General features: G+C 68.6%; 4 protein-coding genes across 4 annotated transcripts; 3 read left to right on the top strand and 1 right to left on the bottom strand.

Moving 5' to 3' along the window:
• Positions 1-2,233: 2,233 nt before the first annotated feature.
• On the top strand, positions 2,234-5,095 carry LOC142821056 (ribonuclease-like). Its single transcript, XM_075911839.1, has 2 exons — positions 2,234-2,498; positions 2,900-5,095. Exon 2 carries the CDS (start codon positions 2,923-2,925, stop codon positions 3,361-3,363), a length of 441 nt encoding a protein of 146 aa, XP_075767954.1. The 5' UTR covers positions 2,234-2,498; positions 2,900-2,922; the 3' UTR covers positions 3,364-5,095.
• Positions 5,096-5,303: 208 nt separating this feature from the next.
• Positions 5,304-8,815, top strand: LOC142821055 (ribonuclease-like). The gene is made up of 2 exons (XM_075911838.1): positions 5,304-5,460; positions 5,985-8,815. Exon 2 carries the CDS (start codon positions 5,987-5,989, stop codon positions 6,434-6,436), a length of 450 nt encoding a protein of 149 aa, XP_075767953.1. The 5' UTR covers positions 5,304-5,460; positions 5,985-5,986; the 3' UTR covers positions 6,437-8,815.
• A 136-nt stretch (positions 8,816-8,951) lies between these two features.
• On the top strand, positions 8,952-16,049 carry LOC142821057 (ribonuclease-like). The gene is made up of 2 exons (XM_075911840.1): positions 8,952-9,752; positions 14,439-16,049. Exon 2 carries the CDS (start codon positions 14,442-14,444, stop codon positions 14,874-14,876), a length of 435 nt encoding a protein of 144 aa, XP_075767955.1. The 5' UTR covers positions 8,952-9,752; positions 14,439-14,441; the 3' UTR covers positions 14,877-16,049.
• A 1,906-nt stretch (positions 16,050-17,955) lies between these two features.
• On the bottom strand, positions 17,956-20,073 carry LOC142821327 (ribonuclease-like). Its single transcript, XM_075912207.1, has 3 exons — positions 19,974-20,073; positions 19,065-19,203; positions 17,956-18,646 (listed from the first exon to the last, which is right to left on the bottom strand). Exon 3 carries the CDS (start codon positions 18,557-18,559, stop codon positions 18,128-18,130), a length of 432 nt encoding a protein of 143 aa, XP_075768322.1. The 5' UTR covers positions 18,560-18,646; positions 19,065-19,203; positions 19,974-20,073; the 3' UTR covers positions 17,956-18,127.
• Positions 20,074-25,094: the final 5,021 nt, after the last annotated feature.

Raw genomic sequence — 25,094 nt, 5'->3', positions numbered from 1 at the left:
ATTTCCCCCTGCCCCCCTGCAGCTCGTCACCGCACCAGACCCACCATGGCCGCGAGGGGACCCCGCCCCTGGCTCCTCCTGCCCCTGGTCCTGCTGGTGGCCAGCCTGGCCCAGCCCAGCGCCGGCGAGAGCCCCCGGCAGTTCTCGAACCGGCACATCGACTTCCCCCGCTCCGGCCCCCCCGCGGACCAGGGCTACTGCAACCGTCTGATGCTGCGCCGGGGCCTGACCCGTCCCACCTGCCTGCCCAGCAACGTCTTCATCCACGCGCCGGCTGCCCGCGTCCACGCCGTCTGCCGGGGCGCGGGGAAACGCCTCTTCGGCAAGGTCTACGCCAGCCTGGCCAGCTTCCAGCTCACCAAGTGCCAGCTGACCTCCGGCATCCCTGGGCGCTGCGCCTACCGCACCTCCGTCCTCCAGAGCCGCATCCGCGTCACCTGCAGCTAGCCCCCGGCGGCCCTGGGCGGGGAGAGGGGTCCCCGTGCCCCGCTTCGCACCTGAGCAGCCTCTCTGCCCCGGCCCTGCCCCCGGGACATCCTGTGCCCCCCTTGCCCCGTGTGTGAGCCCAGCAGCTCGGGGGTTCCCACGCCGGGACCCGGTTCCAGCCCCGCCAGCGACGCTCCAGGTGCCCACCCTCCGGCTGGCACCGAGACCTTCCGCGTGACCTCCCCTGTCCCAGTCCAGCTGCCTCCTCCCACCCTGCCCACACTCGGCCTGGGGGACGGGGGGGGCGATGGTCCCAGACAGGGCCTGGCCAGCTGTCCGGGAGTTTGGTTCCCGCACCGCTTCCTGCAATAAAACCCTTTCCCGGCACCTGCCGTGTCCGTGTGTTGGGGGGCCGGGGCGGGTCGCGCCGTAGCCGAGCCTCTCGGACCCTCTGGCTATGGGGGGCATGACTGAGGGGCCCCTTGCTGTGAACTGATTGCTCCCCAGGCCGGCTCCGGGGCTTGGGGACTGGAATCGGGGGTCCCGAGCCAGGCGTAGGTGGGGAGACGCGGGGACCCCAGCTGGAGGCCGGGCCGGCGGGGGCTCCGGGAGCAGGGACCGGCTCTCGGAGCCGCTGAACGTCGCCCTGGGCTCTGTGGGGAGGGAGCAGCCGTTGGCCCATCGCCGGCCTGCGGAGTCACCAACCGCCCGGCCTGGCCCTGCCCGGCTTGCGACACTTCCCCTGCAACGGCCCAACCGCCAACCGGAGCCGGGGGGCTGGGAGCAGGGAGTCCCTGGCTCCCAACACCCCCCTCTACCCACTAGACCCCACTCCCCTCCCAGAGCTGGGGAGAGAACCCAGGAGTCCTGGCTCCCAACACCCCCCTCTACCCACTAGACCCCACTCCCCTCCCAGAGCTGGGGAGAGAACCCAGGAGTCCTGGCTCCCAGCCCTGCCCCCCCCCCCCGCTCTAACCACTAGACCCCCCTCCCCTTCCCAAACTGGACAGAACCCAGGAGTCCTGGCTCCCAGCCCTGCCCCCCCCCCCCCGCTCTAACCACTAGACCCCCCTCCCCTTCCCAAACTGGACAGAACCCAGGAGTCCTGGCTCCCAGCCCTGCCCCCCCCCCCCCGCTCTAACCACTAGACCCCCCTCCCCTTCCCAAACTGGACAGAACCCAGGAGTCCTGGCTCCCAGCCCTGCCCCCCCCCCCCGCTCTAACCACTAGACCCCCCCTCCCCTTCCCAAACTGGACAGAACCCAGGAGTCCTGGCTCCCAGCCCTGCCCCCCCCCCCGCTCTAACCACTAGACCCCCCTCCCCTTCCCAAACTGGACAGAACCCAGGAGTCCTGGCTCCCAGCCCCCCACCAGCCATGGGCAGGGTCTGGCCCCAGGAGAGACAACTCCAAGCCCCAAGGCCAGGCTGGTGCTGGCAGCTGGTCCCTCCCCCCCCCATTCCCTCTCCAGTCCCCGCCCTTCCCCCATGCCCAGTGGTTCGGGGGTGCAAGTGGGGCAGGTCGCGGCTCCCCCTGGCCAGGCTGCCCCCCCCCCCCCGGGACCTGGCAGGGGCCCACGGAGAACAGGGCTGGGCGGGGCGCTGGGGTCGTGGGGTGCCCAGGGCCCCCGATAAGGGGCAAAGCCAGGACGGGCGGGGGGCCCGGAGGCCCGGGTTGGAACCTGGCTGCGGGAGGGGAGGGGGAACTAGTGGTTAGCGCAGGGGCTGGGAGCCGGGACTCCTGGGGTCTCTCCCAGCTCTGGGAGGGGAGTGGGGTCTAGTGGTTGGAGCAGGGGCAGCCTAGGGCTACGGTCACAGAGACAGCTCCAGACTCTGGGCTGGGGGGGTCTCAGAGCCCTGCCCCCCTTCCTCCTCCCCCCGCACCACTGGGGCGGTTGGGGGAGGAGCAGCCCCGCCCCAGCTGGCTTGTGGGCCCCATATAACCCCCCCGGCGGGGAAGGAAGCATAGGGACTGAGCTCTGCGGGGCCCAGGCGGGGGTGAGGACAGACCCAGCCGGGGTGGGGGAGACTGGGGGCAGACTCCAGCCCTGACCCCAGACGGAAGGCAGAGCAGGTGAGATCTGGCGGGCGCGGCAGTGGGGGCTAGTGGTTAGATCAACAGGGGCGGGGAGCCAGGACTCCTGGGTTCCGGTTCCAGCCCCCGCCTGGGAGGGGGGCGGGGCGGGGGGGGCAGACGGGGGCGAGAGGGTCGTGTGGCCCCCTCGTGGACAAGCCAACGGAGCAGAGTTGGGGTGGGCTGGGGTGGGGGCCAGTTCTCAGCACCGGGCTTTGGGGGTTCGGGGTTTCACACTTAGCATGGGACTTGCAACCCCTACAGGCCCTGAGGTCGCGCCCGGGGGCCCAGCTGGAAAGCTGAGCCATAGCCACCGCGTGCCTCGGTTTCCCCATCTTCAAGATGGGTACAAAACCCTTTCTCCACCGGCTGTCTCCATCCATCTCCCCTCCCCGCGGCAGGTGGATCGAGCGCCGGACCCGCCATGGCCCCGGGGGGACCCCGCCCCGCGCTCCTGCTGCCCCTGGCCCTGCTGGCCGCCCTGGCCCTGCCCAGCGACAGCGCCAGCTACCAGCAGTTCCTGACCCACCACGTCGACTTCCCCAAGACGGAGGCCCCCAGCGAGCGGCTCTACTGCGCCCGCATGATGGAGCTCCGGGGCCTGACCCGCCGGTTCTGCCGCCAGCGCAACGTCTTCCTGCACGCGCCCGCCCCGCAGCTCCGGGCCCTCTGCGCCCGCGGGGGGGCCCACGTGGGCCGTAACCTGTACGACAGCCCCGCGCCCCTCGGCCTCACCGTGTGCCGGGCGCTGCCCGGGTCCCGCCCCGGCGCCTGCCGATACCGGGCGGCCGTGGGCAGCGGCCGGGTCCGCGTGGCCTGCGCCCAGGGGCTGCCCGTGCACCTGGAGAGCGCGCGCCTGGAGTGAGCAGGGCCGGGGCACCCCACTCCCCCCCCGGGCAGCCTCTGTCACTGGGGCCTCTCCTGCCCCCCCCCCAGCATCCCCCTCCTCCTTACCCCACAGGCCAGCTGCTTGGGCCGCCGGGGGTTCCCACGCTGGGGCCCGGTTCCCAGCACCACCATGGCGCTCCTGCCCCCTAGCGCTGCCCCAGGGCCAGGCCTGCCAGGGGAGAGCGCCCCCTGCTGAGCCTCCTGCCGCTCCCTGCCCCACAGCGCCCCCTAGCGCTGCCCCAGGGCCAGGCCTGCCAGGGGAGAGCGCCCCCTGCTGAGCCTCCTGCCCGCTCCCTGCCCCACAGCACCCCCTAGTGCTGCCATAGAGCCAGGGGAGTGTGTCCCCTGCTGAGCCTCCTGCCCTCTCCCTGCCCCACAGTGCCCCCTAGTGCTGCCGTAGAGCCAGGGGAGAGCGCCCCCTGCAGGACCTCCTTCCTGCTCCCTGCCCTACAGCGCCCCCTAGCGCCCCCTGAGCCAGGGGAAAGTGCCCCCTGCAGGACCTCCTGCCTGCTCCCTGCCCCACAGCGCCCTCTAGCGCCCCCTGAGCCAGGGGAGAGCACCCCCTGCAGGACCTCCTTCCTGCTCCCTGCCCTACAGCGCCCCCTAGCGCCCCCTGAGCCAGGGGAGAGCGCCCCCTGCAGGACCTCTTGGCTGCTCCCTGCCCCACAGCGCCCCCTAGTGCTGCCTTAGAGCCAGGGGAGTGTGTCCCCTGCTGAGCTTCCTGCCTGCTCCCTGCCCCACAGCGCCCCCTAGCGCCCCCTGAGCCAGGGGAGATCGCCCCCTGCAGGACCTCCTGCCCGCTCCCTACCCCACAGCGCCCCCTAGTGCTGCCGTAGAGCCAGGGGAGTGTGTTCCCTGCTGAGCCTGGCCCCACAGTGCCCCCTACTCCTGCTCTAGGGCCAAGCCTGCCTTCCAGGGGAGATCGCCCCCTGCAGGACTTCCTGCCTGCTCCCTGCCCCACAGCGCCCCCTGCTGGTGACACCCCAGAACAGGAGTGTATCCCTCTCGCGCCTCAGCTGGCTCTTGGCCCCCCAGCAGACCCTGCCCCTTTCCTCTGGCACCAGCCTGTCCTCCCCACGCCCGGCCGGCCGGGGACCCGGAGCCCTGCTCTAAGCCAGCCGACAGAGCCGCAGCCTGCACTCAATGTGCCCCCCGCCCCCGGCCGGGTGTCCGCCGGGCCTCGGGGACCTGCCCCCGCCGCGCTGGCAGCCAGACGGGGCCCCCGGGGACGGGCAAAGCCCCTTTCTCGAGAGCCGGCCCCGGGAAGTTCGGAGCGAGTTCTCTCCGCGTTCTCAGGCCCCCGATTTCCCCGCGGGGCCTCCCTTGGCCGGGGGCCCAGCCTGCCCTGCCAGGGGCCCTGGTGAAACATCCCTTCCCCGCCCACGGTTCCCAGCGCTTGGGGAAGGCCCCGGCCCTCCCCTCGGCCGGGCCGGTCCTTACGCCAGGCCAGCTGGGGCCGGAGCGGGGAGCCCCGGGTCGGTGCGAGGCGGGGGGCCGACCCCCAAGGCCCAGCACAGCAGCAGGGGGCGCCCTGCTGCGAGTCAGGCCTGCACCTCCCCCCTCACACTCACTCTCCCTAGCCCCGGTGTGTGGCTGGTGGGGAAACTGAGGCCTGGCAGGTCAGGCTCTTTCCAGAGCGGCTTGGAGCCCTGACTCCCTGAAAGTGGAGACCTGGGTTCCCAAATCCCCTAGGCAAAGCTGAGCCTAAATCTCCTCTGGCAACATCTGAGCCCTGGGCCCCTCCCCAAATTCCAGCCCCATGGCCCAGAGCCTCCAGGCCGGGACTGGGCAGCTGTTTCCTGCCAGCTGGGCCCCACCCCAGAGGCAGCTGCAGCCGGACCCCCCTGTAGCCGGGCCCGTTCCAGCGCCAGAGGGAGGACTTCGCCCCTTGCTCTCGGGATGTTTATTTGGCCTCAGTGTTTCCCGGGCTCTGGGATTGTGTAACCGGCCAGCGAGACATTTCTGCGAGCGCAGCCGCCCCGCCGGGTCTCTGCCGCCGAGCTCCGCACAGCGCCCGCCCGAGGGTCCCGCGCTCAGACCCGCCCCGCGAGGGAAACCGAGGCACAAGCCAGCGGTGAGTGGAGGGCGGCGGGGAGGTGCAATGGCCACTGTGTTTTGGCAGGAAGGGCAGATACAACGATCGGAACATGACACCAGGGCCCCCGCCGCAAGCAAGGCAGAGAACCCAGGAGTCCTGGCTCCCCGTGCTGCCTGCTCTAACCACTGTCCCCTACTCCCCTCCCAGGGCCAGGGAAAGAACCCAGGCGTTCCGGTTCCCAGACTCCCTGCTCTCACCACTAGCCCCCACTCCCCTTGCAGAGCGGGGAGAAGCCAGGAGCCCTGGCTCCGAGCCAGTGTTGGCTGTAAGCTGCGCGCTCGGGCAACGCTCCAGGAGGGACTCGAACGCCTCCCCTCGGGTTGGCAGAGCGCCCCGGGACTGCAGCGCTGCTCCCATGGGTGGTGCGCGTCCACGCCTACCTCGGTGCACAGCACAAGCATTATTCCGCATGTGGCTGGAACCCATGAGTGGGATGGTTGCTCCCAGCCCCCCGCCCCCCCTGTTTGCTCTCCACCCCGACGCCTGCTTTTCCCCCACAGCCATGGCCCAGACGGGACCCCGTCCCGCGCTGCTGCCGCTGCTGCTGCTGCTGGGGGCTTTGCTGCTGGCCGGGCCGGGCCGGGCCCAGCGGGAGACGCGCCACGAGAAGTTCCACCGGCAGCACGTGGACCATCCCCGCACCAGCGCCCCGGACGCCCGGCGCTACTGCAACCAGCTCATGGCGCAGCGCAAGCTGACGGGCGCGGCCTGCAAGCCCACCAACACCTTCCTGCACGCCCCCCCCGCCCAGGTGGACGGGGTCTGCGGGCCGGGGGGCACGCCCAGCACCGGCAACTACCACGAAAGCCTGGAGCCCATGGAGCTCACCGTCTGCCGCCTGGCCGGGGGCTCCCCGAGCCCACCCTGCACCTACCGCGGCCGCACCGGCACCCACCGCGTCCGCCTGGCCTGCGAGGCCGGCCTGCCCGTGCACTTCCAGCGCCAGCTCTAGGGGCGGCACGTCCCCGCGCCCAGGGGCGTCGGGAGCCAGGGCCCTGCTGGGGCACGTGGGCCCGAGGGGCCTAAATCCCTTGGCCCTCTTCCCCGGCCTCTGCTGCCCCCTAGTGCCCATTATACAGTATAGCCGCCCCTTCCCCACCCACCCTCTGCTGCCCCCTAGTGCCCATTATACAGTATAGCCGCCCCTCCCCCTCCCACCCTCTGCTGCCCCCTAGCGCCCATTATACAGTATAGCCGCCCCTTCCCCACCCACCCTCTGCTGCCCCCTAGTGCCCATTATACAGTATAGCCGCCCCTTCCCCTCCCCACCCTCTGCTGCCCCCTAGTGCCCATTATACAGTATAGCCGCCCCTTCCCCACCCACCCTCTGCTGCCCCCTAGTGCCCATTATACAGTATAGCCGCCCCTTCCCCTCCCCACCCTCTGCTGCCCCCTAGTGCCCATTATACAGTATAGCCGCCCCTTCCCCACCCACCCTCTGCTGCCCCCTAGTGCCCATTATACAGTATAGCCGCCCCTCCCCCTCCCACCCTCTGCTGCCCCCTAGTGCCCATTATACAGTATAGCCGCCCCTCCCCCTCCCCACCCTCTGCTGCCCCCTAGTGCCCATTATACAGTATAGCCGCCCCTCCCCCTCCCACCCTCTGCTGCCCCCTAGTGCCCATTATACAGTATAGCCGCCCCTTCCCCTCCCCACCCTCTGCTGCCCCCTAGTGCCCATTATACAGTATAGCCGCCCCTCCCCCTCCCACCCTCTGCTGCCCCCTAGTGCCCATTATACAGTATAGCCGCCCCTTACATCCCACCCTCTGCTGCCCCCTAGTGCCCATTATAGAGTATAGCCGCCCCTTCCCCACCCACCCTCTGCTGCCCCCTAGTGCCCATTATAGAGTATAGCCGCCCCTCCCCCTCCCACCCTCTGCTGCCCCCTAGTGCCCATTATACAGTATAGCCGCCCCTTCCCCACCCACCCTCTGCTGCCCCCTAGTGCCCATTATACAGTATAGCCGCCCCTTCCCCACCCACCCTCTGCTGCCCCCTAGTGCCCATTATACAGTATAGCCGCCCCTTCCCCACCCCACCCTCTGCTGCCCCCTAGTGCCCATTATACAGTATAGCCGCCCCTTCCCCGCCCACCCTCTGCTGCCCCCTAGTGCCCAGTATACAGTATAGCCGCCCCTCCCCCACCCCACCCTCTGCTGCCCCCTAGTGCCCATTATACAGTATAGCCGCCCCTTCCCCGCCCACCCTCTGCTGCCCCCTAGTGCCCAGTATACAGTATAGCCGCCCCTTCCCCCCACCCTCTGCTGCCCCCTAGTGCCCATTATACAGTATAGCCGCCCCTTCCCCCCACCCTCTGCTGCCCCCTAGTGCCCATTATACAGTATAGCTGCCCCTTCCCCCCACCCTCTGCTGCCCCCTAGTGCCCATTATACAGTATAGCTGCCCCTTCCCCGCCCACCCTCTGCTGCCCCCTAGTGCCCATTATACAGTATAGCTGCCCCTTCCCCACCCACCCTCTGCTGCCCCCTAGTGCCCATTATACAGTATAGCCACCCCTTCCCCACCACCCTCTGCTGCCCCCTAGTGCCCATTATACAGTATAGCCGCCCCTTCCCCGCCCTCCCTCTGCTGCCCCCTAGTGCCCATTATACAGTATAGCCGCCCCTTCCCCACCCCACCCTCTGCTGCCCCCTAGTGCCCATTATACAGTATAGCCACCCCTTCCCCACCCACCCTCTGCTGCCCCCTAGTGCCCATTATACAGTATAGCCACCCCTTCCCCACCACCCTCTGCTGCCCCCTAGTGCCCATTATACAGTATAGCCGCCCCTTCCCCCCCCCCCCCCCCGCTACCCTGCCCAGTTCTGTCTCAAAGCGGGGGGAGCAGGGGTGACGTGGGGATCACATTTTCTCTGTTTGCTTGTTCTGTTGCATGAGATTCCTGCTGTCCAGTCATAACCCGCTGTGCGTGCCTCAGTTTCCCCAGGCACGGCGCCAGTAGTAAGATGAAGACTGCGGGTGTGCCACACGGAGGGAGGCTGCCCCAGAGCAGCACGTTCACAGGGGCTGCAGCTGAGCAGAGGAGGGGGGCGACCCGCTGGCCCGTCATGCTGGGGACACTGGACACTCTGGGGCCGGGTCCTGCGTGTGTGAGCGAGCCGCTGGCTTGGGGGGCAGGGAGGGGGGCAGGGCCTGGCTCCGGGCCCCTCTCCCGGAGCTGGGCTGCTCTGGTCCCTGCGCTGCCCCCTCTGTGCTACGCTGGGACCCACTTGCGTGCCTGGGCCCCTCCGCGGGGCCTGGAGATCCCCCTCGCTTGGGGACGATTGTCCGTCCCGGTGCCAAGCAAATAAATGGTGTTTTGCCCGACTGTGCCCGGAGCGTCGCTGGGGCCCAGCGCCCTGCCAGCCAGGCAGCGCCGGGGGGGAACCGAACCGCCCGCCCCGGAGTGAGACCCCGGGGGCCCGAGAGCGCGGCTCCTGAAACTCCCCCCCCCCTCCGCTGCCCCATTGGCGGCCAGGGCAGACCGAGGGGAGGGAGGCGATGAGCAGAGCCACCCCCCCCGGAAACACCCCAAAGTCTTCCTCCCCCACCGCAGCCCTGCCAGCGGCCACCACCGGGTGCCAGGGTCCCTTCTGCGGCTGCGGCCAGTCCCTGCCCCCCCCGGCTTTGTGTTGGGGGAATTGTCCTTCCTGACCCTGCGGCCCTGGAGCCGGTGATGGGGGGGCCGGCATGCAGCACGGGGGCGGCCAGCGGGCGTTAGGGGGGGTTCCCCTCGGGCATGGGGGGGAGGGGCTGGACACGGGGGGGGCAGCCCAGGGGACCCCACCACCTGCCCCCCGGGGGCATTTCTCCCAGCAAGCAGCCCTGTTCACAGGACACTGGCCCCTGGCTTACAACTCCCCCCCCCCCCGCTGGGCGTCACGCGGCAGGTGCCCACCTGAGGGCCAAGCCCTCCCCCCCCAGCACCCATCACCCCTGCGCCTCGCTCCCTGGCCGGGCGCCACGGTCCCAGCTGGCCCCAGGCTGAGCCGGGGAGGCCGGGCCAGAGAGCGCAGGTGTTCGGGGAGGGCACCAGGCCGTGGCGCCCGTAGGGCCCGTTGCGGGGCATGGCCCAGGACAATGGGGCCAGAAAGGCAGGGGGTAGTTTAGCACCATCCTGCCCCTCCCCGTGGCCCTGCACTGCCACGTAGGCACCCCCCCCCCGGGCATATAACAGCGCCCGGAGCCACCGGACCCTCAGGACTCCTTGCACCCTCGGCGGCCGGATCCTCCTCTCAGGCGGGGGGCGAAGGAGAGCGGAGCGGGTGAGACGGTCGGGGCGACGGGGCCTGGGCATGGAGCTGGGCGCGAGGGGCCGAAAGGGGGGCGCAGGGAGGCTGGAGGGGAGGCGACTTCAGGGACTTCTGAGGAAGCAGCCTAGGGCCATGCTGCAGCCAGTGGGGGTCACTCACAACCCACTGCCCAGCACAGCAACCAGCAAAGTACCAACACTACGTCACAGGGGGACGCAGGCAGACATGGGCCCGGCTGTGATACCCGGGAGAGGGGGGGACGCAGGCAGACGTGGGCCCGGCTGTGATACCCGGGGGAGGGGGGACGTAGGCAGACGTGAGCCCGGCTGTGATACCCGGGGGAGGGGGGACGCAGGCAGACGTGGGCCCGGCTGTGATACCCGGGAGAGGGGGGGACGCAGGCAGACGTGAGCCCGGCTGTGATACCCGAGGGAGGGGGGGACGCAGGCAGACGTGGGCCCGGCTGTGACACCCGGGGGAGGGGGGGACGCAGGCAGACGTGGGCCCGGCTGTGATACCCGGGGGAGGGGGGACGTAGGCAGACGTGAGCCCGGCTGTGATACCCGGGGGAGGGGGGACGCAGGCAGACGTGGGCCCGGCTGTGATACCCGGGGGAGGGGGGGACGCAGGCAGACGTGGGCCCGGCTGTGATACCCGGGGGAGGGGGGACGTAGGCAGACGTGAGCCCGGCTGTGATACCCGGGGGAGGGGGGACGCAGGCAGACGCGGGCCCGGCTGTGATACCCGGGAGAGGGGGGGACGCAGGCAGACGTGGGCCCGGCTGTGATACCCGGGGGAGGGGGGACGCAGGCAGACGTGAGCCCGGCTGTGATACCCGGGAGAGGGGGGGACGCAGGCAGACGCGGGCCCGGCTGTGATACCCGGGAGAGGGGGGGACGCAGGCAGACGTGGGCCCGGCTGTGATACCCGGGGGAGGGGGGACGCAGGCAGACGTGGGCCCGGCTGTGATACCCGGGGGAGGGGGGACGTAGGCAGACGTGAGCCCGGCTGTGATACCCGGGGGAGGGGGGACGCAGGCAGACGTGAGCCCGGCTGTGATACCCGGGAGAGGGGGGGACGCAGGCAGACGTGGGCCCGGCTGTGATACCCGGGAGAGGGGGGGATGCAGGCAGACGTGGGCCCGGCTGTGATACCCGGAATGGGGGACGCAGGCAGACGTGGGCCCGGCTGTGATACCCGGGGGAGGGGGGGATGCAGGCAGACGGGGGCCCGGCTGTGATACCCGGGGGAGGGGGGGATGCAGGCAGACGTGGGCCCGGCTGTGATACCCGGGGGAGGGGGGGGATGCAGGCAGACGTGGGCCCGGCTGTGATACCCGGGGGAGGGGGGGACGTAGGCAGACGTGGGCCCGGCTGTGATACCCGGGAGAGGGGGGGATGCAGGCAGACGTGAGCCCGGCTGTGATACCCGGGAGAGGGGGGGACGCAGGCAGACGGGGGCCCGGCTGTGATACCCGGGGGAGGGGGGGACGCAGGCAGACGCGGGCCCGGCTGTGATACCCGGGAGAGGGGGGGACGCAGGCAGACGTGGGCCCGGCTGTGATACCCGGGGGAGGGGGGACGCAGGCAGACGTGGGCCCGGCTGTGATACCCGGGGGAGGGGGGACGTAGGCAGACGTGAGCCCGGCTGTGATACCCGGGAGAGGGGGGGGGGACGCAGGCAGACGCGGGCCCGGCTGTGATACCCGAGGGAGGGGGGACGCAGGCAGACGTGGGCCCGGCTGTGATACCCGGGAGAGGGGGGGACGCAGGCAGACGCGGGCCCGGCTGTGATACCCGGGGGATGGGGGGACGCAGGCAGACGTGGGCCCGGCTGCGATACCCGGGGGAGGGGGGACGCAGGCAGACGTGAGCCCGGCTGTGATACCCGGGGGAGGGGGGGACGCAGGCAGACGTGAGCCCGGCTGTGATACCCGGGAGAGGGGGGGACGCAGGCAGACGTGAGCCCGGCTGTGATACCCGGGGGATGGGGGACGCAGGCAGACGTGGGCCCGGCTGTGATACCCGGGGGAGGGGGGGATGCAGGCAGACGTGGGCCCGGCTGTGATACCCGGGGGAGGGGGGGACGCAGGCAGACGTGGGCCCGGCTGTGATACCCGGGGGAGGGGGGGGATGCAGGCAGACGTGAGCCCGGCTGTGATACCCGAGGGAGGGGGGGACGCAGGCAGACGTGGGCCCGGCTGTGATACCCGGGGGAGGGGGGGACGCAGGCAGACGCGGGCCCGGCTGTGATACCCGGGAGAGGGGGGGATGCAGGCAGACGCGAGCCCGGCTGTGATACCCGAGGGAGGGGGGGACGCAGGCAGACGCGAGCCCGGCTGTGATACCCGGGGGAGGGGGGACGCAGGCAGACGCGGGCCCGGCTGTGATACCCGGGGGAGGGGGGACGCAGGCAGACGCGGGCCCGGCTGTGATACCCGGGGGAGGGGGGGACGCAGGCAGACGTGGGCCCGGCTGTGATACCCGGGGGAGGGGGGGACGCAGGCAGACGTGAGCCCGGCTGTGATACCCGGGAGAGGGGGGACGCAGGCAGACGTGAGCCCGGCTGTGATACCCGGGAGGGGGGGGATGCAGGCAGACGTGAGCCCGGCTGTGATACCCGAGGGAGGGGGGGACGCAGGCAGACGTGGGCCCGGCTGTGATACCCGGGGGAGGGGGGGATGCAGGCAGACGTGGGCCCGGCTGTGATACCCGGGGGAGGGGGGACGCAGGCAGACGTGGGCCCGGCTGTGATACCCGGGGGAGGGGGGGATGCAGGCAGACGTGGGCCCGGCTGTGATACCCGGGGGAGGGGGGGACGCAGGCAGACGTGGGCCCGGCTGTGATACCCGGGGGAGGGGGGGATGCAGGCAGACGTGAGCCCGGCTGTGATACCCGGGAGAGGGGGGACGTAGGCAGACGGGGGCCCGGCTGTGACACCCGGGAGAGGGGGGACGTAGGCAGATGTGGGCCCGGCTGTGACACCCGGGGGGGGGGGGGACGCAGGCAGACGCGGGCCCGGCTGTGATACCCGGGGGAGGGGGGGACGCAGGCAGACGCGGGCCCGGCTGTGATACCCGGGGGAGGGGGGACGCAGGCAGACGTGAGCCCGGCTGTGACACCCGGGAGAGGGGGGACGTAGGCAGACGCGGGCCCGGCTGTGATACCCGGGGGAGGGGGGGGACGCAGGCAGACGCGGGCCCGGCTGCGATACCCGGGGGAGGGGGGGACGCAGGCAGACGTGGGCCCGGCTGTGATACCCGGGAGAGGGGGGGACGCAGGCAGACGTGGGCCCGGCTGTGATACCCGGGGGAGGGGGGACGCAGGCAGACGAGGGCCCGGCTGTGATACCCGGGGGAGGGGGGGACGCAGGCAGACGAGGGCCCGGCTGTGATACCCGGGGGAGGGGGGACGCAGGCAGACGTGGGCCCGGCTGTGATACCCGGGGGAGGGGGGACGTAGGCAGACGTGGGCCCGGCTGTGATACCCGGGGGAGGGGGGACGTAGGCAGACGTGGGCCCGGCTGTGATACCCCGGGGGAGGGGGGACGTAGGCAGACGCGGGCCCGGCTGTGATACCCGGGGGGGGGACGCAGGCAGACGTGGGCCCGGCTGTGATACCCGGGGGGGGGGACGCAGGCAGACGAGGGCCCGGCTGTGATACCCGGGGGAGGGGGGGACGCAGGCAGACGCGGGCCCGGCTGTGATACCCGGGGGAGGGGGGGACGCAGGCAGACGCGGGCCCGGCTGTGATACCCGGGGGAGGGGGGGACGCAGGCAGACGTGGGCCCGGCTGTGATACCCGGGGGAGGGGGGGACGCAGGCAGACGCGGGCCCGGCTGTGATACCCCCGGGGGGGGGACGCAGGCAGACGCGGGCCCGGCTGTGATACCCGGGGGAGGGGGGGACGCAGGCAGACGCGGGCCCGGCTGTGATACCCCCGGGGGGGGGACGCAGGCAGACGCGGGCCCGGCTGTGATACCCGGAATGGGGGACGCAGGCAGACGTGAGCCCGGCTGTGATACCCGGGGGAGGGGGGGATGCAGGCAGACGGGGGCCCGGCTGTGATACCCGGGGGAGGGGGGGATGCAGGCAGACGTGGGCCCGGCTGTGATACCCGGGGGAGGGGGGATGCAGGCAGACGCGGGCCCGGCTGTGATACCCGGGGGAGGGGGGGACGCAGGCAGACGCGGGCCTGGCTGTGATACCCGGGGGAGGGGGGGACGCAGGCAGACGCGGGCCCGGCTGTGATACCCGGGGGAGGGGGGGATGCAGGCAGACGTGGGCCCGGCTGTGATACCCGGGGGAGGGGGGGATGCAGGCAGACGTGGGCCCGGCTGTGATACCCGGGGGAGGGGGGACGCAGGCAGACGTGGGCCCGGCTGTGATACCCGGGGGAGGGGGGACGCAGGCAGACACGGGCCCGGCTGTGATACCCGGAATGGGGGACGCAGGCAGACGCGGTGCTGGCGAGCCAGGCGGGCGCAGGGAGATCCCGCCGCATGTGTACACGAAGGGGCAGAGCCGAGGGAGAACCGGCCCGGCTGGGGCCGGGGGAACAGGGCCCCGATCCAGTGGGGGTGCAAAGGCAGGAGAGAGGGAAATCCAGGGCCAGGTGGCTGGGCGGAGAGGGAGCCCCCAAGGGACACGACACAGGACAAGCGGCCCCCCCTGACCTGCCCACGCCCCTCTCCCCGCAGGCGATGGCTCCGCGGGGCCCCCGGCCCGGGCTGCTGCTGGCCCTGGCGCTGCTGGCCGGCTGCCTGGCGCGGCTGAGCCGAGGGGCCAGCTACCCGCAGTTCCTCCGGCAGCACGTCGACAGCCCCAAGACCCGGGCCCGGGACGACCGGACCTACTGCGCCGTGATGATGCCGCGGCGGGGCATGGCCAGCCCCTGCAAGCCCACCAACACCTTCGTGCACGCCCCGGCCCGCCAGCTGCAGGACGTGTGCGGCCCCGGGGGCAGGCGCGTCGCCCGCAACCTGCACGACAGCAACGGCCGCTTCCGCATCACCACCTGCCGCCGGGCCGGGGGCTCCGCCCGCCCCCCCTGCCGCTACCGTGGGGCCAGCAGCACCCGCCGGATCCGCGTGGCCTGCGTCGGGGGGCTGCCCGTGCACTTCGACCGCAGCCTCTAGGGCCCGGCGGCCGGACACGGGGCCTCCGGCCGCCCTGGGTCTCTGGAGGCGCCCCGCTGAGTCCCTGCCCCCCCTCAGCCCCCCTCCACACGAGGGACCCGCCACAGGACCCGGGTCTCCAGCTGCCCTGGGTCTCTGGGGCGCCCCGCTGAGTCCCTGCCCCTCCTCGGCCCCCCTCCACACGAGGGACCCGCCACAGGACCCGGGTCTCCAGCTGCCCTGGGTCTCTGGGGGCGCCCCGCTGAGTCCCTGCCCCTCCTCGGCCCCCCTCCACACGAGGGACCCGCCACAGGACCCGGGTCTCCGGCTGCCCTGGGTCTCTGGGGGCGCCCCGCTGAGTCCCTGCCCCTCCTCGGCCCCCCTCCACACGAGGCACCCGCCATGGGACCCGGGTCTCCAGCTGCCCTGGGTCTCTGGGGGCGCCCCGCTGAGTCCCTGCTCCTCCTCGGCCCCCCTCCACACGAGGGACCCGCCATGGGACCCGGGTCTCCAGCTGCCCTGGGTCTCTGGGGGCGCCCCGCTGAGTCCCTGCCCCCCCTCAGCCCCCCTCCACACGAGGGACCCGCCACGGGACCCGGGTCTCCGGCTGCCCTGGGTCTCTGGGGGCGCCCCGCTGAGTCCCTGCCCCCCCTCGGCCCCCCTCCACACGAGGGACCCGCCATGGGACCCGGGTCTCCGGCTGCCCTGGGTCTCTGGGGGCGCCCCGCTGAGTCCCTGCTCCTCCTCGGCCCCCCTCCACACGAGGGACCCGCCACGGGACCCGGGTCTCCGGCTGCCCTGGGTCTCTGGGGGCGCCCTGCTGAGTCCCTGCCCCCCCTCGGCCCCCCTCCACACGAGGGACCCGCCATGGGACCCGGGTCTCCGGCTGCCCTGGGTCTCTGGGGGCGCCCCGCTGAGTCCCTGCCCCCCCTCAGCCCCCCTCCACACGAGGGACCCGCCATGGGACCCAGGTCTCCAGCTGCCCTGGGTCTCTGGGGGCGCCCCGCTGAGTCCCTGCCCCCCCTCAGCCCCCCTCCGCACGAGGGACCCGCCACAGGACCCGGGTCTCCAGCTGCCCTGGGTCTCTGGAGGCGCCCCGCTGAGTCCCTGCCCCCCCTCGGCCCCCCTCCACACGAGGGACCCGCCATGGGACCCGGGTCTCCAGCTGCCCTGGGTCTCTGGGGGCGCCCCGCTGAGTCCCTGCTCCTCCTCGGCCCCCCTCCACACGAGGGACCCGCCATGGGACCCGGGTCTCCGGCCGCCCTGGGTCTGCGGGGGCGCCCCGCTGAGTCCCTGCCCCCCCTCGGCCCCCCTCCGCACGAGGGACCCGCCACAGGACCCGGGTCTCCAGCTGCCCTGGGTCTGCGGGGGCGCCCCGCTGAGTCCCTGCCCCCCCTCGGCCCCCCTCCGCACGAGGGACCCGCCACAGGACCCGGGTCTCCGGCTGCCCTGGGTCTCTGGGGGCGCCCCGCTGAGTCCCTGCCCCCCCTCAGTCCCCCTCCACACGAGGCACCCGCCACAGGACCCGGGTCTCCGGCCGCCCTGGGTCTCTGGGGGCGCCCCGCTGAGTCCCTGCCCCTCCTCGGCCCCCCCTCCGCACGAGGGACCCGCCACAGGACCCGGGTATCCAGCTGCCCTGGGTCTCTGGGGGCGCCCCGCTGAGTCCCTGCCCCTCCTCGGCCCCCCTCTGCACGAGGCACCCGCCACAGGACCCGGGTATCCAGCTGCCCTGGGTCTCTGGGGGCGCCCCGCTGAGTCCCTGCCCCTCCTCGGCCCCCCTCCGCACGAGGGACCCGCCACGGGACCCGGGTATCCAGCTGCTCTGGGTCTCTGGGGGCGCCCCGCTGAGTCCCTGCCCCTCCTCGGCCCCCCTCAGCACAAGGGACCCGCCACAGGACCCGGGTCTCCGGCTGCCCTGGGTCTCTGGGGGCGCCCCGCTGAGTCCCTGCCCCTCCTCGGCCCCCCTCCACACGAGGGACCCGCCACAGGACCCGGGTCTCCGGCTGCCCTGGGTCTCTGGGGGCGCCCCGCTGAGTCCCTGCCCCTCCTCAGCCCCCCTCCACACGAGGGACCCGCCATGGGACCCGGGTCTCCGGCTGCTCTGGGTCTCTGGGGGCGCCCCGCTGAGTCCCTGCCCCTCCTCGGCCCCCCTCCACACGAGGGACCCGCCACAGGACCCGGGTCTCCGGCTGCCCTGGGTCTCTGGGGGCGCCCCGCTGAGTCCCTGCCCCTCCTTGGCCCCCCTCTGCACGAGGCACCCGCCACGGGACCCGGGTCTCTGGCCGCCCTGGGTCTCTGGGGGCGCCCCGCTGAGTCCCTGCCCCTCCTCAGCCACCCTCTGTGTGAGGCACCCGCCACGGGACCCGGGTCTCCGGCCGCCCTGGGTCTCTGGGGGCGCCCCGCTGAGTCCCTGCCCCTCCTCGGCCCCCCTCCACACGAGGGACCCGCCACGGGACCCAGGTCTCCAGCCGCCCTGGGTCTCTGGGGGCGCCCCGCTGAGTCCCTGCCCCTCCTCGGCCCCCCTCCGCACAAGGGACCCGCCACGGGACCCAGGTCTCCAGCTGCCCTGGGTCTCTGGGGGCACCCCGCTGAGTCTCTGCCCCTCCTCGGCCCCCCTCCGCACAAGGGACCCGCCATGGGACCCAGGTGTCCCGCTGCCCTGGGTCTCCGGGGGCGCCCCGCTGAGTCCCTGCCCCCCCTCAGCTCCCCTCCGCACAAGGGACCCGCCATGGGACCCAGGTGTCCCGCTGCCCTGGGTCTCCAGGGGCGCCCTGCTGGGTCCCTGCCCCTCCTCAGCCCACCCTCTGTGTGAGGCACCCGTAGCGGCACCCAGGACCCAGGGGGATCAGGCCCGACGTCTGGCAGCGCGGCCCCCGGCAGTCAGCAGGGTCAGAGCGGGCTCAGCAGAGCAAACCTGCCTCTCCAATCTCCGGTGCCCAGGGCACAGGACACGCGCCCCTTCCACGCCCCCAACCCCACCCTGAGCCCCCCAAAACTCACAGCCCTCTGCCCTCAGCCTCCCCTCCCCCGGCCTCTCCTTACCCGCACCCCTCCCTCCAGCCGCTGTTCCCAAATGAAGCAGACGGTTCCGGAATAAAGCTGGGACATTGCCCTTTATTTCCCAAAGCGAGTCATGGGGGGACACAGGTGAGAACGGCGGGGAGCGGGGTGCACGGGGGGGTCTGTGTGTGGGGCTCCGTGCCCAGCTGAGGGTGCTGGCTGCTCCCGCTGGTGCTGTGTGGGGTGCGGGGGGGCCAGGCGGCGTGGCCAGGTCAGGGTTGGGAAGGGCCAAGGGCTATTGGCTCCTCTTCAGTCAGGGGTTCGAAGTGCACAGGATAGCAGCTGCATCCCAGCTTTATCTTGGCGGTGCGGCGCTCTCCCTCGTACTCGCAGGCCGGTTTCCTGCCGGAGCTCTTCGTGCAGACAGTCAGCTTAAACGGTTCCTTGCTGAGGAAGAGGTTGTCTGTTTTGTGCGTCCCTCCCTCGGGCTGGCAGACGGCCCGGATCTCCTCCTCAGGGGCGTGGATGAAGGTGTTGGTCCATTTGCAGGGAGGTTTCTTTGAGTTCTCAGGGGGGGTCGGACGGTTAATGCGATCGGGCATCATTTCGTTGCAATACTCGGTGGGGTCAGGGTCGTCCCAGCTGGCGGGCGAGTCAATGTGCTGTCTCCGGAACCTCTCGTATCCATGGTCGGGCCAGGGCATCCCCAAGGAACTGGCCAGCCGGACGAGGCGCAGCAGCGGGGCCCAGAGGCCTCGCGGGACCTCGGCCGTGTGGGTCGCTGGATCCACCTGCCATGAAGGGGGGAAGGCGGATGGAGACTGCGCAGGGAGGGGGAAACCAGCTGGGTCCAACTTCCTCCCTCCACACCCTGTCCTGCCCCACCCAGCGCTGCACGGGCCCAGAGGGCAAAGCATGCTGAGAAACGCTTCCCACTTCCACATGGCAGCTGGGGAAACTGAGGCACGGTGCGTCCCACTCCCGTTTCAGGTTCCATGGGGGTGCTCGAGTCCCAGGGGACACCCCAGAGTCAGGGCTCAGCCCGCCCCTCCTCCCCTCAAGACACGTGGCCACTATCCAAGCTGGTCTCTAACCAGCAGTATGACCATTGTGGCCTGGCTCCCAGCCCCCTGCTCTAACCACTGGCCCTCACTGCCCTCCAAGAGCTGGGGAAAGACCCCAGGAGTCCTGGCTCCCTGCCCCCGGTACCTGCCGCAGGAGAATTTTGACCCTGGTGTCCAGCCTGTGGGTGCCGGCCGGCTGGTGACTCTTGGGGGGCACGTGGCTCCGTGGGCGGCTCCGGTCCTGGCGGCTGGCGTTGGGGGCGCTGAGTGTGGCAGGGACGTGGCTGCAGGGGGAGGCGGGATGTGGTGCCATGAGGGGCAGCAAGGACCCCACTCCTGCCCCTCCCCCACCTACCCCCTCTCTCCCGCTCCCCCCTCCCCTCCCTGTCCATCCCCAGGGCGCTCTCCCCTCCCCCGCCCTGGGCCGTTCTCACGCTGCGCCCATCCCTGGGGTATCTGGCACCTTCCTCACCAGGTAACGGGCCTGACTCCAGGAGTGTCCCGGGGCAGGGGTGGGGGTTGGTTCCCAGCCACCAGCCAGAGCAGGGTCCCCCCCCAGCACAGAGCCCCAGGATGGCCGGGGAACCTCCCTCAATCTCCCTGACAGGGACATTCCAGGTCATGGGTGGGGGGGGCCTTGGTCTGTCTCCATCCCCCTCCCCTCCACAGGTGCGCTAACCACTGGGCCACACAGCCAGGGTCTCAGTAACACCCCAGGATTTACACACCGTGGAGCAGCTTCAGCGGGAGAGACCGACCCTCCTTTCCCATGGCTCCAGGGGTCAGGTGCCTCTGAGGGAGGGTGGGGCCCCAGGGGGTACCAGTCCTGCTCCCCATAACGGGGGAGGGGGACACTGAAGTGGGTCTGACACCTGCCTGGGTCGCTCCAACCCTGCGGTGATGGGGGGGGTCTCTAGCCCCCCCCCCAACGTGCTTTCATTTTGAGGCCAAAGGGGGAACATTTTGTCCTCCCCTTTTCCCTTCCCCCTCCCAGGTCATTCCCCCCCCTCCCCCCCCCCCCCCCCCCCGCAGCGCCCCAGGGACTGGCACTTACCCAGAGCCCAAGGTGGCGGCCGGCGGCTCAAACTCCTCCGGGATCAGGGGCCCAGCGGGTGCTCCAGGCCGGGTCTCCGCAAGGGCCACGTGGGGCTGGGCTGCCCATCCCCCGCTGGTCTCCCCTGTGGGGCCCCTTGAGAGTGAGAGGCTGGAGGAATTGGGGGGCTAGTGCCCCCCCAAGACCTCCCACCCCATGGTGCCCAGCAGTGTCCTGGAGAGCCCCTGGTGCCTTATCCAGGCCCCCTGCCCTTAGAAGCCCTCTGTGATGGCGCGTTGGGGTCCCCCGTCTCCTGCACCCCGGAATGGCACGAACAGACTCCCCCAGCCAGTAGAACAGAGGTGATTTATTGCTTCACCAGGACACAGCACAGCACAGATGTAATCTGGTTCCAGGGCAGGCCTAGGATGCCTCAGCCCCCCTCGATATGGGGGAGCCTGGGCCCTAAATCCCAGCCCCTTGCTCAGGCTGCCTCCTCCATGCTCCCAGCCAGAAACTAAAACTCTGCCCCAGCCCTGCCCCCCAGCGAGGTTCTGGACCCCGCCCTCCTCCCTTTGTCCCCCTCCCTGGGAGGTGACCTGTGGGACAGGTTGGGCGCCCCTTGCCTAGTGACTCATCCCGTCCTGCTGGGCCCTGCTACAAACACCCGCCAGTGGGGGTCACCCACAGCCCATTGCCCAGCATAGCCACCAGCAAGGTACCAACACTACACTACCCCCCGCCCCCCGCAAGCCCGCTCAGCTGCCTGGCCTGGCCGGGGGCTTCAGACTCACCCTCAGGGGCGCCGGGGGGCAGGAGCAGAGCCAGGAGCAGCAGCAGCATCGTCAGTGTCCCTGGGGCAGCGGCGCGCTCCCCACACAGCCCTGGGGTTTATACACCCCCGGGGGGGGGGCAGGAAGCCTCAGGGTCACGTAGGCCCAGCCTGTGGGGAGCCTGTGGGGAGCCGGCAGTGAGCGGAGGCCCTGGGGTGTGAAGAGCGTCACCTCCTGCACCTGTGGCCAGGGCCCTGGGGGTGCAAACCAACCCCCTGCAGCGCAACAGGGAGAAATGAGTCCCTGGGGGGCCAGGACTCAGCAGCTGAGCCCAGTGGGGGTGCGGCAGAAGAGCGGGGAGCTGCGTTCCCTCCCCAGCCAGTGACACGTTCGGGTTGGTAGCTCCGGTTTCCTTCTGTGCCCGGCTCGGCCGCAGCGAGGGGCGTTCCCGGTGCTTTCCTGGGAGCCGTCCTGCCCTTAGGAGGGTTCGGGGCAGCCAGCCAAGGCCCTGCGCTTTGGGGGACCCCGCCACAGCCACCTCCGTCGTCCTGCGGATGGGCCTGGGGGATTACGGGGAGTCCCTGCCAGCTGCGCCCCCCACAATCGCCGCAGCGGCAGGAACTGGAGTGACCGGGAGCTGGCCCCGTTCTGCCCTCTCCTGGCCCCGCACCAGACCCTCTGCTAACGCTCCAACTCACTATGCAGGGGGAGGGGAGTTTGGGCAAAGGGGGTAGTTAAAATTAGCGGGGTAGTGTAGACATACCCTATCTATCTATCTATCCCCATACACCCCCTCTATCTATCTATCTATCTATCTATCTATCTATCTATCTATCTATCTATCTATCTATCCCCACACACCCCCTCTATCTATCTATCTATCTATCTATCTATCTATCTATCTATCTATCTATCTATCTATCCCCATACACCCCCTCTATCTATCTATCTATCTATCTATCTATCTATCTATCTATCTATCCCCACACACCCCCTGTATCTATCTATCTATCTATCTATCTATCTATCTATCTATCTATCTATCCCCACACACCCCCTGTATCTATCTATCTATCTATCTATCTATCTATCTATCTATCTATCCCCATACACCCCCTCTATCTATCTATCTATCTATCTATCTATCTATCTATCTATCTATCTATCCCCACACACCCCCTCTATCTATCTATCTATCTATCTATCTATCTATCTATCTATCCCCACACACCCCCTCTATCTATCTATCTATCTATCTATCTATCTATCTATCTATCTATCTATCCCCACACACCCCCTCTATCTATCTATCTATCTATCTATCTATCTATCTATCTATCTATCTATCTATCCCCACACACCCCCTCTATCTATCTATCTATCTATCTATCTATCTATCTATCTATCTATCCCCATACACCCCTCTATCTATCTATCTATCTATCTATCTATCTATCTATCTATCTATCTATCCCCACACACACCCTGTATCTATCTATCTATCTATCTATCTATCTATCTATCTATCTATCTATCTATCTATCCCCACACACCCCCTCTATCTATCTATCTATCTATCTATCTATCTATCTATCTATCCCCATACACCCCCTCTATCTATCTATCTATCTATCTATCTATCTATCTATCTATCCCCACACCCCCCCTCTATCTATCTATCTATCTATCTATCTAGCTATCTATCTATCTATCTATCTATCTATCCCCACCCCCCCATCTATCTATCTATCTATCTATCTATCTATCTATCTATCTATCTAGCTATCTATCTCACAATACAATCCAGTGCCCCTGTTCTAATAGACTTTGCACACGGGAGGTGTGGGGGGGGGGGTGAGGTATCCTCTGAGAACACGTCGTTTGCTGCTCATTACTGTCCTGGTTCACTATGGACGGCAACTGGACAAGTCGACTTAGGACTCGGGAGAGCCCGGCCAGAGACCAGTGTGCGGGGGTTGGGAGGTTCTGATCCCAGCCAAGCCCCCTTTCCCCTGCCTCTGGATGGGCGGAGTTTCTTTCACAGGGTGAATCATTGGGGGGCAGGTGTCCCAGGCCCCCTCCCGATCCTACAGGGCCTTCGTGGAGGTTTGGCCCGGCCCGGTGGTCACTCACTGGCACGTGCGGGGGGCTGCTGGTGAAGGAGACTTTGTGCTGACGGCGGCTACATTGCATGGCAAGGGGGGGCGAGGGAAGGAGGCGGGGGGACATGACAGAGTGGGGGCCCACAGCTCCCTGTGGCCTGAGGTTCTCTGGCCCCGGCCCGGCTGTGAGTGTCGCCCTCAGGAGCCGACTCAGACGCACCTTCCCCCAGCCCCAGGTAAAGATGCTGCTGCTGCTCCTGCTGCCGGCAGCCCCCCTCCTGCCCCTCTGGGCCCACACTTTGGGGGGGGGCAGCCAGGAGTCCCCTGAGGGCAGGACTCACCCTGGCCCTGGAGGCCCCTGAAGTTTCTGGGGGAGGGAGACACTTTATCTGGGGACACCAGAGCAGCCAGATGGAGTCAGGCCCATCTAGCCCAGTGTCCTGTCGGCCACAGTGGCTAGTGCCAGGTGCCCCGAGGGAGGGAACAGAACAGGGAACCATCCAGTGACCCCTCCCCTGTCGCCTATTCCCAGCCCCTGACACAGAGACCAGGAACCCCTCGCCTGTTGCCCATTCCCAGCCATGACACACAGAGGCCAGGGACCCTTCCTGCCCAGCCGGGCTAACAGCCTTTTATGGACATAACCTGCCTGCATCTATCTAGCTCCTCTGCGAACCTGTGAGAGTCCCGCCCTCACCGCACCCCAGGGGAGAAGTGTCACAGGCCGACTGTTTGTTGTGTGAAGGGAAACTTCCTTTGGTGTCTTTAAACCTCAAACCTGTTCCTTTCATCTCATGACACCCACCCCCCCCCCCCCGACCCGCCTGCCTGTGTGACCAGCAGGAAATAAAACCCCTTTCTCCTACCCCCTTGTTACTCAACCCGGGGGGCTGCAGCAATTTAGAGGGGGGGTCACAGTATCACAAAGTTAGAGAACCCCTACACCAACCTAACCCCCCTTGGCCTCCTCTTCTCAAAGCTGGAATGTTCCCGTCCCCATCCTCCCCCTCTATCTATCTATCTACCCCCATACACGCCATCTATCTATCTATCTATCTATCTATCTATCTATCTATCTATCTATCTATCTATCTATCCCCACACACCCCCTCTATCTATCTATCTATCTATCTATCTATCTATCTATCCCCACACACCCCCTCTATCTATCTATCTATCTATCTATCTATCTATCTATCCCCACACACCCCCTCTATCTATCTATCTATCTATCTATCTATCTATCTATCTATCTATCTATCTATCCCCATACACCCCCTCTATCTATCTATCTATCTATCTATCTACCCCCATACACGCCATCTATCTATCTATCTATCTATCTATCTATCTATCCCCACAAAACCCTTCTATCTATCTATGGATATGTCTACACTACAGCACTAATTCGAACTAACTTAATTCTAATTAGTTAATTCCAACTAAGCTAATTCAAATTAGCGCATCTAAACCTAAAAACTAGTTCGAATTAGCATTGTGCTAATTCGAACTAGCATGTCCACACTGAGTGGACCCTGAACCGGGGTTAAGGATGGCCGGAAGCAGTGCCGGCAGGGCATCAGGTTAGGACTTAGAGCGTGGAGCTGCTGTCTCAGGCTAGCCGAGGGCTGTGCTTAAAGGGTCCCGACCCCGGACAGACAGTTCTCAGGGTTCCCCGCTTGCAAAGCAGTCCTGGCTTGGAGTGCCCGGAGTACCCACACTGGGCACATCACAGCACTCGGCCATCAGCCCGGCTGCACTTGCCGCAGGCTGCCATCCGGGTGGGTAATCGGGGGGCTGCAGGAGAGCTTCCACCCCGAGGACCCCGCAGAGCCAGTCCAGGCCCCGGGGCAGGGGAGGCTGAGAACGGCCGAGGGGCTGAGTTCCCAGGGCCGGGGGATGTGACATAGTGGGGCCCACAGCTCCCTGTGGCCTGAGGTTTCCTGGCCCCGGCCCGGCTGTGACTGTCGCCCCCGGGAGGTGAGTCAGACGCACCTGAGCCTGAGCTGAGCTGAGCTGAGCATGCTGCTGCTGCTCCTGCTGCCGGCAGCCGCCCTCCTGCCCCTCTGGGCCCACGCTGGTGAGTGGGGGGGGGGAGGAACAGGCCAGGGGTCCCCTGGGGGCTGGACTCACCCTGGCCCTGATGCACTGGGGTAGCTGGGGGAGGGAGACACTTTTTCTGGGGCCACCAGGGGATGTAAGAGGGGCCAGACCGGGTCAGACCGAAGGCCGGTCTGTGACGTAGTGGGGGTACTTGCTGGGCTGTG

This window comes from Pelodiscus sinensis, chromosome 30, assembly GCF_049634645.1.
Source record: "Pelodiscus sinensis isolate JC-2024 chromosome 30, ASM4963464v1, whole genome shotgun sequence".
In the NCBI taxonomy this organism is placed as follows: Eukaryota; Metazoa; Chordata; order Testudines; family Trionychidae; genus Pelodiscus; species Pelodiscus sinensis.
The sequence above is the reverse complement of the archived record's forward strand: the minus strand, read 5'-3'. Positions and strand labels throughout refer to the sequence as shown.

Bases quoted from the DNA above. Each gene is read 5' to 3' on its own strand.
- LOC142821056 (XM_075911839.1), top strand. From the start codon at position 2,923: ATGGCCCCGGGGGGACCCCGCCCCGCGCTCCTGCTGCCCCTGGCCCTG.
- LOC142821327 (XM_075912207.1), bottom strand. From the start codon at position 18,559: ATGCCCTGGCCCGACCATGGATACGAGAGGTTCCGGAGACAGCACATT.
- LOC142821057 (XM_075911840.1), top strand. From the start codon at position 14,442: ATGGCTCCGCGGGGCCCCCGGCCCGGGCTGCTGCTGGCCCTGGCGCTG.
- LOC142821055 (XM_075911838.1), top strand. From the start codon at position 5,987: ATGGCCCAGACGGGACCCCGTCCCGCGCTGCTGCCGCTGCTGCTGCTG.